This window comes from Chiloscyllium punctatum, chromosome 2, assembly GCF_047496795.1.
Source record: "Chiloscyllium punctatum isolate Juve2018m chromosome 2, sChiPun1.3, whole genome shotgun sequence".
Taxonomy (NCBI): domain Eukaryota; kingdom Metazoa; phylum Chordata; class Chondrichthyes; order Orectolobiformes; family Hemiscylliidae; genus Chiloscyllium; species Chiloscyllium punctatum.
This window is the reverse complement of record NC_092740.1, coordinates 6,552,779-6,566,129: the sequence shown is the minus strand read 5'-3', so window position 1 is coordinate 6,566,129 and position 13,351 is coordinate 6,552,779. Positions and strand designations below refer to the sequence as shown.

At 46.6% G+C, this 13,351-nt stretch overlaps 1 protein-coding gene across 3 annotated transcripts in view; it reads right to left on the bottom strand.

Moving 5' to 3' along the window:
* The window catches only part of LOC140494106 (FYN-binding protein 1-like), a 190,366-nt gene that overhangs the window by 36,843 nt on the left and 140,172 nt on the right, over positions 1 to 13,351 (bottom strand). For all 3 annotated transcript variants that reach the window (XM_072593080.1, XM_072593103.1, XM_072593092.1), the window contains exons 10-11: positions 2,595 to 2,626; positions 1,290 to 1,368 (exon numbers count right to left, since the gene is read on the bottom strand). In XM_072593080.1, the coding sequence (XP_072449181.1) occupies positions 1,290 to 1,368; positions 2,595 to 2,626 (111 nt within the window). The remainder of the gene's footprint in view (positions 1 to 1,289; positions 1,369 to 2,594; positions 2,627 to 13,351) is intronic.

The following is a 13,351-nucleotide window of genomic DNA, read 5'->3' as shown; positions in this document are numbered from 1 at the left end:
CAGCCTGCAGACACCAGCCTGCAGACACCATCCTGCACACCAGCCTGCTGACACCAGCCAGGAGACAACAGCCTGCAGACACCAGCCAGGAGACAACAGCCTGCAGACAGCAGCCTGCACACCAGCCTGCTGACACCAGCCTGCAGACACCAGCCTGCAGACACCAGCCTGCAGACACCAGCCAGGAGACACCGGCCTGCAGACACCAGCTAGGAGACAACAGCCTGCAGACAGCAGCCTGCACACCAGCCGGCAGACACCGGCCTGCAGACACCAGCCTGCAGACACCAGCCTGCACACCAGCCTGCAGACACCAGCTTGCAGACACCAGCCTGCAGTCACCAGCCTGCAGACACCAGCCTGCACACCAGCCTGCAGACACCAGCCTGCAGACACCAGCCTGCAGACACCAGCCAGGAGACAACAGCCTGCAGACACCAGCCTGCACACTGGCCTGCAGACACCGGCCTGCAGACACCAGCCAGGTGACAACAGCCTGCAGACACCAGCCTGCACCCCAGCCTGTATACCAGCCTGCACACCAGCCTGCAGACACCAGCCTGCAGACACCAGCCTGCACCCCAGCCTGCACCCCAGCCTGCACACCAGCCTGCAGACACCAGCCTGCAGACATGAGCCTGTAGATACCAGCCACGAGACACCAGCCTGCACACACCAGCCTGCACCCCAGCCTGCAGACACCAGCCTGCAGACACCAGCTGCACACACCAGCCTGCACCCCAGTCTGCAGACACCAGCCTGCAGACACCAGCCAGCAGAGTCCAGCCTGCACACTAGCCTGCAGACACCAGCCTGCAGACACCAGCCTGCACACCAGCCTGCAGACACCAGCCTGCAGACACCAGCCTGCACATCAACCTGCAGACACCATCCTACACACCAGCCTGCAGACACCAGCCTGCAACCCAGCCTGCAGACACCAGCCTGCAGACACCAGCCTGCACACCAGCTTTCAGACACCAGCCTGCAGACACCAGCGGGAAGTTTAAAGTGACAGAGTAACCCATCAGAAATCAACGGCCCAGCCAATCCAACCATCTCCCCATAGAAACTCCGCAGTCTACCTCTCTGCAGCTTCAACCTACAGACAATGTGAATGATGCATCTGCCTGTCTTCTCACTCCAAGTGCCTGCTCCTTTTGCTCCTTTCACTGGGCAAGTGGTGAATCCATTCACAAGCTAAGCTGCTGTCTGTGTGCCCGACCCAAGCTCAGAGCACCTTTAGGTTAACTACACTTAAGGTCTACAAAGAATCATATGGTTCTTACCGAGGTTTAATGTCTTCAGGTATACCATCAACATCATCATAGATATCATCAGTGCAAGGAGGAGGAGGAGGAAAGAGCCCTGAGATGGACAGGAAGATACAAAACTGTCAGGTTCATAGTTTGAAAAATATTTTGGGAAGAAGTTTGATATACTGCAGAGTATTAAAAGAATTCATCAGGAAAAAGCAAATCCCACAGATCGCATGCTGTAAATGGGACAGGCACGAGGGAAAATGTTCCAAAGGAACCTATTCATCCAAAGGATAAATGAGCTGGGAAGTCAGTGAACCCTGAAATGGGGAGTGTATGTTTGTTCAGGAGACAGGTCAAAGGGGTTCTAGAAAGCAAAACAATGAGGGAAACAGTGAGGCACAGAGTTAAAAATTCAAGAACAAGTAGCAGGGATGAGCCAATCAGCCCTCAGGCCTGCCCCACTATTTGATAAAATGTTTAACGCTCAATATCAACTCGAATCTCTCACCCTATCCCCAATTTCTTGGATTTTGTTTAATGTTCATGGATTTATGGATCTGAATCTTGAAAATACTCAACAACTGAGCATCAGTAACCTTCGGCGATGGATAATTCTTACATTTTGCAACCCTTTAAAGAGAAATTACTCCTCAACTCATTCCACTGTCTTATTCTGAGGCAATGGCTCCATGAACCAGACACTCCAGCCAGGGGAAACAAGTCAACATTGTCCTATTAAACAGGGGTGGGCAACTTTGGGTTCATTGTCCTTTCCCACTTTTAATGATTCCCACATTCTGAGCCAGTCCCTTCACTCTACACAATGCAAGAGGTGACCTGTAGCTGTAAATCGACAATGAAATAACTGTGATTGAAGATTCACCTAGTTATCTCTCCTTTGCTGCAAAGGTGCACTTTGCAAGTCTTGGGAGTGGATTGATTGTATTTTTGCAAAACAAAGATTACTGATTAGGAAATTCCTCCATTAGCACACAATGGTTATTCGGGTATATGAATAGAAAGGGTTTGGAGGGATATGGGCCAGGTGCTGGCAGGTGGGACTAGTTTGGGTTGGGATATCTGGTCGGCATGGACGGGTTGGACCGAAGGGTCTGTTTCCATGCTGTATATCTCTATGACTCTATAATTATGGTAGGCAATAATTATTCAATATTTTAGAAATGGGTTAGGAGGTAGGAGACAGAGTTTAGGGTTAAAGAATTTTGGCTTTACAAAATGTGAGAAGAGCTCAAAGAGATGTGAAAGATATTGGCACATCTAAGTATACAATACAAGAGAAGAATAGTGAGTGACTGTTTATTGGATACTCACCACTGCCGCCAGTACTGCCACTCCCATTCCCTCTAGAAAACAATGGAAAAGAGGATCACACTCAGCAAGTAGCTTGAAACAAAGACTTTAGATGAAAATGGCATCTTACACATTCCTTTTTGTGCTGATGAAGTATGGTTGAACCTTCAGGCAGGTTGGATTAGTGTGAACTTGATAGAAGTCTGAATTTTTTTTAAAAAGGCTGCATTTAAGAGGCTCTTGTGGTACAGTGGTAGTGTCCTGCCTCTGCGTCAGGACACCTGGGTCCAAATCCTAAGTGACCCAGACATATATAATAACTTCTCTGAACAGGTTGATTATACAGTACTATCGAGGTGCGTGCTGCCCTTATCACCTTTAGGCCAATGCACGTTTTGGAACACTGCAGACAATCCAGCTGACTGGTCCTGGTTCAGGCTTGGATACATACAGAACCAGGTAAAAACAATGACTGCAGAAGGGCTTTTGCCCGAAACGTCGATTTTACTGCTCCTCGGATGCTGCCTGAACTGCTGTGCTCTTCCAGCACCACACATTCAGAACCAATTCATTCTGATTTAAGAGCGTCTGAAGCCAGGAAGTGACAAAACCGAGTAGACCCTTGTTTCGTCAGAGTGCAGTGCATGCTCTCTGTCCCATACAGACTGCTGCCATCTTATTTAAAATTACACAGAGGCTTTGGCACACAATCTGGTCATTAACAACTGGTTCCTGCTGCTGTTTAGTTTCCACCTGGGTCTTCTCCTACCTTGCCTCCCTTTCAGTTAATCTTTCTGTCACTGACTGGGCCAGCGTTTATTGGTTGCCCCTCATTGGTCTTGAGAAGGTGCCAGTGAGGTGCTTTCTTGAACCAATGCAGGCTACCTAGGTAACGATAGGTAACTAACCACGATGTACAAGGGATCATAGGCATCTCAGTCAGTTAGAGAGAAAAGTAATCAGTTATAGAAATCTGAGGGGCACCACTTGAGAAGCAATCATAGGAGAAGGGGAGCGAGTATGACCTTGGCCTTAAATAGTTTAATCTGTTTATTTTGACCACTACAAGGATTTAAAACAAAATGCTTTCTGTTCATGGGATGTGCACATTGCTGGTTAGGCCAGTTTCAATTGACCATTCGTAATTTCCTCTTGAACTAAATGGCTTACAAAGGCCATTTTGAGAGTAATAAGACCATAAAGGAGCAGAGTTAGGCCATATGGCCCATTGAGTCTGATATGGTTCTTAACCTCATTGTCCTGCCTTCTCCCTGTAACCTTTGATCTCCTTCCTAATCAAGAATCCCTCCATCTTGGTCTTAAATGCTCTCAATGACTTGGCCTCCACAGCCCTCTGTGGCAATAGGTTCCACAGAGTTAAATAGTATTGTATAATCAACCTCTGGCTCATCTCAGTTCTAAAGAGTCGGCCTTTCATTCTGAGACTGTGTCCTTGGGTCTTAGTCTCTCCCACTGTTCTCTACGTCTGCTCTAGCTAGGCCTCTCAGCATTCTTTAAGTTTCAATCATATCCCTCTTTATCCTTCAAAATCTATCCAGAGTGTTCAAATGCTCCTCACATGACAAGCCCTTAACCCCAGCCCCCCTCCAATTCTAGCACATCCCCCCTTATAAATGGGGCCCAAAACTGCTCGCAATATTCTAAACATGATCTGACCATGAGACTGATACAGCCTCAGCAGTACATCTCTGCTCTTGTATTCTAACCCTCTTGAAATGGATGCTAACATGCTAAATGGATGCTTTCCTAACTGCTAACTGAATCTGCATGTTAACCCAAAGAGAATCCTGATATAGGGCTTCCAAGTAAGTCCCTTTGTGCTTCAGATTTCTGAAACCTTCCCCATTTAGAGAATAGTCTACACCTTTATTCTTCCACCCAAAGTGCATCACCTCACACTCTCCCATATTGTATTCCATCTGCCATTTCTTTGCCCACTTTCCCAGCCTGTCTGCTCCCTCAACACTATCTGTCCCTCCACCTATCTTTGTGTCATCTGCAAACTTAGCAACAATGCCCTCAGTTCCTTTGTCCAGATCATTAATGCATAACGTAAATAGTTGTGATCTCAACACTGACCCCTACAGAACTCCACTAGTCACTGGCTGCCATTCTGAAAAACACCCCTTTATTCCAATTCTGTTCCTTCTGCCAGTCAGCCAGTCCTCTATCCATGCCAGTACTTTGCCCCCATCACCAATGGGCTCTTATTTTATTTAGTAGCCTCCTGTGTAGCATCTTGTCAAAGGCATCCTGGAAATCCAAAAACATCAAGTCCACTAGTTCGCCTTTGTCTAACTTACTTGTTACCACCTTAAAGATTTCTGATAGATTTGTCAGTCATGATGAAACTGTGCTGACTCAGCTCTATTTTACCATGCAGTTCCAAGTACACTGCAATCTCATCCTATATAATGGCCTCAAAACTCTTACCAATACCTAAGGTCAGACTAATTGGACTATAGTTTCCTGTCTTCAGCTTCCCTCCCTTATTAAACAGGGCTGTTACATTAACCACCTTCCAGTCCTCTGGAACCCTCCCTGACTCCAGTGATTCCTGAAAGATTACCCCCCAATGCCTCCACAATCCTTTCAGTTATTTCCTTCAGAACTCTGGAGTGTAGATCAGATTCCATACAGTGTGGAAACAGGCCCTTTGGCCCAACCAGTCCACACCGACCCTCCGAAGAGTAAACCACCCAGACCCATTTCCCTCTGACTAATGCACCTAACACTATGGTTAGCATTGCCAATTCACCTGACCTGCACATCTTTGGATTGTGGGAGGAAACCAGAGCACCTGGAGGAAACCCACACATACACGGGGAGAACGTGCAAACTCCACACAGACAGTCACCCGAGGCTGGAATTGAACCTGGGACCCTGGTGCTGTGAGGCAGCAGTGCTAATCACTGAGCCACCGTGCCACCCTCTGGGGTGTAGTCCATCTGGTCGGGGTGATTTATCCACCTTCAGACCTTTCAGCTTCCCCAGCACCTTCTCCTGAGTGATGGCCACTACACTCCCCTCTGCCCTGACACTCTTTAAGTTCTGGTGTGCTGCTGGTGTCTTCCACAGGGAAAACTGACACTAAGTACCTCTTCAGCTCCTCTGCCATTTCTTTGTTCCCCATTATATACCACTCCAGCCTCATTTTTCACTGGTCCAACATCCATTCTTGCTTCTCTCTTTCCTTTTAAATATCTAAAATAAAACCTCTTGCAATCTTCTTTGATATTACTAGCTAGCTCACTCCTATATCTCATCTTCTCCTTCCTCATTGTTTTTAAGCTGTCCTCTGCTGGCTTTCAAAGGCTTTCCAATCCTCCAGCTTCCCACGAATCTTCACCACATCATATGTTTTTCTCTTTTGTTTTTATGCTGTCCCTGACTTCCCTTGTCAGCCCTGGGTGCCTCATCCTCCCCTTAGTATGTTTCTTCTTCCTTGGGATGAATTTCTACTGAGCCTCCCAAACTACTCCCAGAAACCCCAGCCGTTGCTGTTCCACCATCTTCCCTGCCAGACTCCGCTTCCAATCAACTCCAGCCAGCTCCTCCCTCATATCTTTGTAGTGACCGTTACTCAATCCTAACACCATCACATCTGATTCCAGCTTCTCCCTCCCAAACTACAGGGTGAATTCGATCATATTCTGGTCACTGCCCCCTCGGGCTTCCTTCACCTTAAACTCCCTGATCAAGTCGGCTTCATTCCACATCACCAAATCCAAAATTGTCTGTAGTCCAGTGGGAATTAACCACATTTTTGAGGGTCTGGAGTCACATGTAGGACAGACTGGGTAAGAATGACAGATATCCTTTGTTTGAGGACACGATTACATGGTGACTACAACACTAGCATTTAATTTCAGAGTTTTATTGATTGCTAATTTCATGATTTGTCATTATTGTATGTGAACCCAAATCCTCAGGTATTAACCTAAAATCACTGGGTGACTTTTTTGGTCCCCAATGACATTGCTGCAACATCACCACGGTCCCCAATGACATTGCTGCAACATCACCACATCGCACTTACAGGATCACAGAATCAACATCATAATCACGCTCTGTGAAAAGATATTTGTCTTAAGTTCCCTGTTGAATTTGATACTTTCTCAGTTCATTCATGGGATGTCAGCTGGCTAGGCTAATATTTATTATCCATCCCTAATTACTCTTGAGGAGCTAAAATTGGGGTTTGAAGGAGCCTTAGTTGTGCACTGCATCTTGTAGATAGTGCACACTGCTGCCACTATGTGTCAGTTACAGGCAGTGGATGTGGTGTTGGTCAAGTGGGTTGCTTTGTCCTGGATGGTGCTGAGCTTCTTGAGTGTTATTGGAGCTGTCCCCCTCCACGCAAGTGGGGTGTCTTCTATCACACTCCTGACTTATGCCTTGTAGATGGTGGACAGGCTTCGGGGAGTCAGCCAATGAGTTACTCACCACAGAAGCCCCACCTACTGTTTGCCTTCATAGTCACTATATTTATAAGGTAAAAACAATGTCTGCAGATGCTGAAAACCAAATACTGGATTAGTGGTGCTGGAAGAGCACAGCAGTTCAGACAGCATCCAACGAGCAGCGAAATCGACGTTTCGGGAAGGGCTTTTGCCCGAAACGTTGATTTCGCTGCTCATTGGATGCTGCCTGAACTGCTGTGCTCTTCCAGCACCACTAATCCACTATATAATATGGCCAGACCAGTTTAGGTTCTGGGTAAAAACAATGACTGCAGATGCTGAAAACCAAATACTGGGTTAGTGGTGCTGGAAGAGCACAGCAGTTCAGGCAGCATCCAACGAGCAGCGAAATCGACGTTTCGGGCAAAAGCCCTTCATCAGGAATACCTGATGAAGGGCTTTTGCCCGAAACGTCGATTTCGCTGCTCGTTGGATGCTGCCTGAACTGCTGTGCTCTTCCAGCACCACTAATCCAGTTTAGGTTCTGGTCAATGGTAACCACCATGATGTTGAAATATGAGATTGAGCAGTGGTAATGCTGTTGAATATCAGGGGGAGATGATTAGATTTGCTCAGGTTGGAGATGGTCACTGTGTGGTGTTTCTGTGGTATGAATGTTTCTTGCCACTTGTCAGTTCAATCCTGAATGTTCTGCAGGTCATGCTGGATTTGGACAAAGAATAATCGAATTTTACAGTAGAGAAGGAGGTCATTCTACCCTTTGTGTTTGTACAACTCCTGAAAGACCTACCCAGCTTGACCCATTCTCCAGCCCTAACTCTGTAGCCCCCTAAATTTTCACTTTCTATTGTAATATTCAGCTCTTTGTTGAAATCATAACAACTTAACAACTTAATCCTAGCAATTCTCTGAATAAAGACATTTGTCCTCATCCTATTTCCAGTTCTCTTGCTGAAAATTGTGAAATTGTGACTACTAGTTGCAGAATACCAACCAGTGGAAACAGAATATCCTTCTTTACCCAGCCAAATTATTTGAACACCTCAATATGGTCAGTTCTAAATCTTCTCTGCTCCAAATCGCTCTAATCTTTTCTTGTGTCCAAAATCCCTCATCTCTGGTATCATTCTAGCAAATCTCCTTTGAAGTGCTGCAGTATCTGAGGAGTCACGAATGATGATAAACATTGTGCAATCATCGGTGAACATCCTCACTTCTGATCTTATGATGGAAGGAAGGTCACTAATGAAGCAGCTGAAGATGGTTGGATCTAGGACACTACCCTGAGGAACTCTGCAGAGATATCCTGGAGCTGAGATGAGTGACCAACAACCTCATCCATCTTTCTAAGTATGACTCCAACCATTGGAGAATTTGCCCCCAATGCCCATTGATTCCTGTTTTGTTCAGGCTCCTTGATGCTGCACTTGGTCAAATGCGGCCTTGATATCAAGGGCTGTCCCTCTCCCCTCCCGTCTGGAATTCAGCTCTTTTGTTCATGTTTGAGCCAAGGCTGTATTGAGGTCAGGAGCTGAGTGACCCTGGGGGAACCCAAACTGGGCATCACTGAGCAGGTTATTGCTGAGTAGGTGATGCTTGATAGCTCTGTTACTGACCCCTTCCATCACGTTACTGAGGATCGAGAGTAGACTGATGGGGCGGGGATTGTCAAGGTTGGATTTGTCCTTTTTTGTATACAGGACATAACTGGACAATTTTCCACATTGTCGGGTAGATGCCAGTGTTGCAACTGTACTGGAACAGCTTGGCATGGGGAGCAGTGAGTTCTGGAGTACAAGTCTTCAGTTACACTGTTGGAATGCTGTCAGACAGTGTTGTAGGCTTTGCAGTATCCAGTGCCTCTGAACATTTCTTAGTGTGGCATGGAGTAAGCCAATTTGGTTGGATTCTGATATCTGTAATGTTGGGGACCACTGGAGGATGTCAAGAAGGATCACCCACTCTGCACTTCTGGCTGAAGATTGTATTAAAGCCTTCTCTTTAACACTGATGATTTGTGTGCTGGCTTAATGCCTCTCCTAATAGTCTTTAGTCTCAACATATTGGCAGAGGCAAGGTTTGGGGAGTCTTTCTGTGCCCATAGTCATTTTTGGGAATAGTAACTGGCATGCCAGCCAAGGGTGATATTGGTACAGTGACAATGCCACTGGACTAGCAATTCAGAGCAGGCTAATGATTCAGAGTCATAAATATCCCTTTCATTCCTCGTCAGGATGGTCTATGGGCTCTCTGTTTCTTCCTTGTTAAGACTCCTGAACCGTTCCCATTCACTACCACCCTCCTCTGCCTGACTGAACTTGTCCTCACTTTGAACAACTTTGCCTTTAACTCCTCCCATTTTCTTCAGATCCAAGGGATGGCCGTGGGTACCTGCATGGTATGCAGATTATGTCCGTCTCTTTGTGGGGTACATGAACATTCCTTGTTCCAGTCCTACTCTGGCCCCACCCACAACTCTTTCTCTGTGGACACCCTTCCACTCTGTCTGAGCCCACCCTTCCAGTTACCCATCATTCCAACCAACCACCTTACTCTCACGTGAACCTTCCTGCCCTGGGCTTGCTGCAATATTCCAATGAAGTGCAACATCTCCTTGAGGGACAGCGTCTCATTTTTCCCTCAGACACTTTACAGTCTGTCAGACTCAATATTGAATCAAATAACTTCAGAACATGACCTCCATCCCCCATCTTGAATACAAAGCCCTTCCCCCCCATTCCCCACCAACCCACCAGCTGTGTCTTGTTGACTTTCCACAGAGTGGACGCATTTTCGCTTTTATATAGTTAACATTTACTCCTATTTCACATCTCCTTCTCTCCATATCACGCCCTTTGTCTTGCTCTGGATGACCTCACAATCTGTCCAATTTGCTCCTCCTCCCCTTTTCCAGCAATTTTCCGTCCACCATTTTCCAACCCTGTTCAGGTCATGGACCCAAAATGTTAACACTGTTTCTGTCTTTGCAGATGCTGCCAGACCTGTTGAGTTTCTCCTCACTTTCTTTTTCTTATTTCAAATCCCACAACTTATTTCAAATCCCACAACAACAGGTGGAATTTAAATTCAATTCAAGGGTCAATTAAGGATGGGCAACAAACATTAGCTTTGAAAGTGAAACCCATATCATACAAATGGCAGAGCAGACTTGAGGGGTCTACTCCTGCTCCTAGATTCATAAAAGATTTACGAGGATGTTGCCAGGGTTGGATGGTTTGAGCTATAGGGAGAGGCTGAACAGGCTGGGGCTGTTTTCCCTGGAGCATCGGAGGCTGAGGGGTGACGTTATAGAGGTTTATAAAATCATGAGGGGCATGGATAGGATAAATAGGCAAAAGTCTCTTCCTTGGGGTGGGTGTGTCCAGAACTGGAGGGCATAGGTTTAGGGTAAAAGGGGAAAGATATAAAAGAGACCTAAGGAGCAACCTTTTCACACAGAGGAAGTAATGGAGGCTGGTACAATTACAGCATTTAAAAGGCATCTGGATGGGTATATGAATAGAAAGAGTTTAGATGGTATATGGACCAAACGCTGGCAGATGGGACTAGATTAATTTAGGATATCTGGTTGGCATGGACGAGTTGGACTGAAGGGTCTGTTTCCATGCTGTACTGCTCTATGACTCTACCACTCTCTATCTCCTACGTTTGAATGAAAGATTGTAGCACCTTCCTGCTGTATGTCCAGCCACAACACCCAGCTGATTCAGCTCCAAGGCAGCTGGGGCAAGATGCACAAAAACATGAGCGCCCACAGGATACACAGAGTCTGCAGAGGAACCAAGACAGGTTATGTGAGTAGGCAAAGAGTTGGTAGATGGAATATAATGCAGGGAATTGTGAGGTTCTGAGATGTGGAGAAACAGATTGGGAAACAGATTTTGGAAAGGTGCAGAAGCCACAGGGTCGTAGTCATGGGCGACTTCAACTTCCCAAATATTGATTGGAAGCTCTTTAGATCAAGTAGATTGGATGGGGCGGTGTTTGTGCAGTGTGTCCAGGAAGCTTTTCTAACGCAGTATGTAGATTGTCCAACCAGAGGGGAGGCCATATTGGATTTGGTACTCGGTAACGAACCGGGACAAGTGGTGGGCTTGTTGGTGGGTGAACATTTTGGTGATGGCGACCACAATTCTGTGACTTTCACCTTGATTATGGAGAGAGATAGGTGCGCACAACAAGGTAGATTTTACAATTGGGGGAAGGGAAATTACGATGCTGTAAGACAGGATTTGAGGAGCATACGTTGGGAGCATAGGCTGTTAGGGAAGGATGTGGTGGAAATGTGGGACTTTTTCAAGGAGCAGATACGACGTGTCCTTGATATGTATGTACCGATCAGGCAGGGAAGAAATGGTCGTGTGAGGGAGCCTTGGTTGACGAGGGAGGTTGAATGTCTAGTAAAGAGGAAGAAGGAGGCTTACATAAGGTTGAGGAAACAAGGTTCAGACAGAGCAGTGGAGGGATACAGGATAGCCAGAAGGGACCTGAAGAAAGGGATTAGGAGAGCTAAGAGAGGGCATGAAAAATCCCTGGCGGATAGGATCAAGGATAACCCCAAGGCATTCTATGCATATGTGAGAAACCTGAGAATGACGAGAACGAGGGTAGGTCTGATCAAGGACAGTGGTGGGAGACAGTGTATTGAGTCGGAAGAGATAGGAGAGGTCTTGAACAAGTACTTCTCTTCAGTATTTACGAACGAGAGGGACCGTATTGTTGAAGAGGAGAGTGTGAAACGGACTGATAAGCTAGAAGAGATACCTGTTAGGAAGGAAGATGTGTTGGACATTTTGAACAACTTGAGGATAGACAAGTCCCCCGGGCCTGACGGGATATATCCTAGGATTATGTGGGAAGCAAGAGAGGAAATTGCAGTACCGTTGGCAATGATCTTCTCGTCTTCACTGGCAACTGGGGTGGTACCAGGGGACTGGAGAGTAGTGAATGTTGTGCCCCTGTTCAAAAAAGGGAATAGGGATAACCCCGGGAATTACAGGCCAGTTAGTCTTACTTCTGTGGCAGGCAAAGTAATGGAAAGGGTACTGAGGGATAGGATTTACGAGTATCTGGAAAGACACTGCTTGATTAGGGACAGCCAGCACGGATTTGTGAAGGGTAGGTCTTGCCTTACAAGTCTTATTGAATTCTTCGAGGAGGTGACCAAGCATGTGGATGAGGGTAGAGCAGTGGATGTAGTGTACATGGATTTTAGTAAGGCATTTGATAAGGTTCCCCATGGTAGGGTTATGCGGAAAGTCAGGAGGCATGGGATAGAGGGAAATTTGGCCAATTGGATAGAAAACTGGCTAACCGGTAGAAGTCAGAGAGTGGTGGTAGATGGTAAATATTCAGCATGGAGTCCAGTTACAAGTGGAGTTCCGCAGGGATCAGTTCTGGGTCCTCTGCTGTTTGTAATTTTTATTAATGACTTAGAGGAGGGAGTCGAAGGGTGGGTCAGTAAATTTGCAGATGATACAAAGATAGGTGGAGTTGTGGACAGTGAGGAGGGCTGTTGTCGGCTGCAGAGGGACTTAGATAGGATGCAGAGCTGGGCTGAGGAGTGGCAGATGGAGTTCAACCCTGCCAAGTGTGAGGTTGTCCATTTTGGAAGAACAAATAAGAATGCGGAATACAGGGTTAATGGTAGGGTTCTTAGTCAGGTGGAGGAACAGAGGGATCTTGGGGTCTATGTACATAGATCTTTGAAGGTTGCCACTCAGGTGGATAGAGTTTGTAAGAAGGCCTATGGAGTATTATCGTTCATTAGCAGAGGGATTGAATTCAAGAGTCGTGAGGTGATGTTGCAGCTGTACAGGACTTTGGTTAGGCCACATTTGGAGTACTGTGTGCAGTTCTGGTCGCTTCACTTTAGGAAAGATGTGGAAGCTTTGGAGAGGGTGCAGAGAAGATTTACCAGGATGTTGCCTGGAATGGAGAGTAGGTCGTACGAGGATAGGTTGAGAGTTCTCGGCCTTTTCTCGTTGGAACGGCGAAGGATGAGGGGTGACTTGATCGAGGTTTATAAGATGATCAGAGGAATAGATAGAGTAGACAGTCAGAAACTTTTTCCCCGGGTACAACAGAGTGTTACAAGGGGACATAAATTTAAGGTGAAGGGTGGAAGGTATAGGGGAGATGTCAGGGGTGGGTTCTTTACCCAGAGAGTGGTGGGGGCATGGAATGCGCTGCCCGAGGGAGTGGTAGAGTCAGATTCATTGGCGACCTTTAAGCGGCATTTGGATAGGTACATGGATGGGTGCTTAATCTAGGATAGAAGTTCGGCACAACATCGTGGGCCGAAGGGCCTGT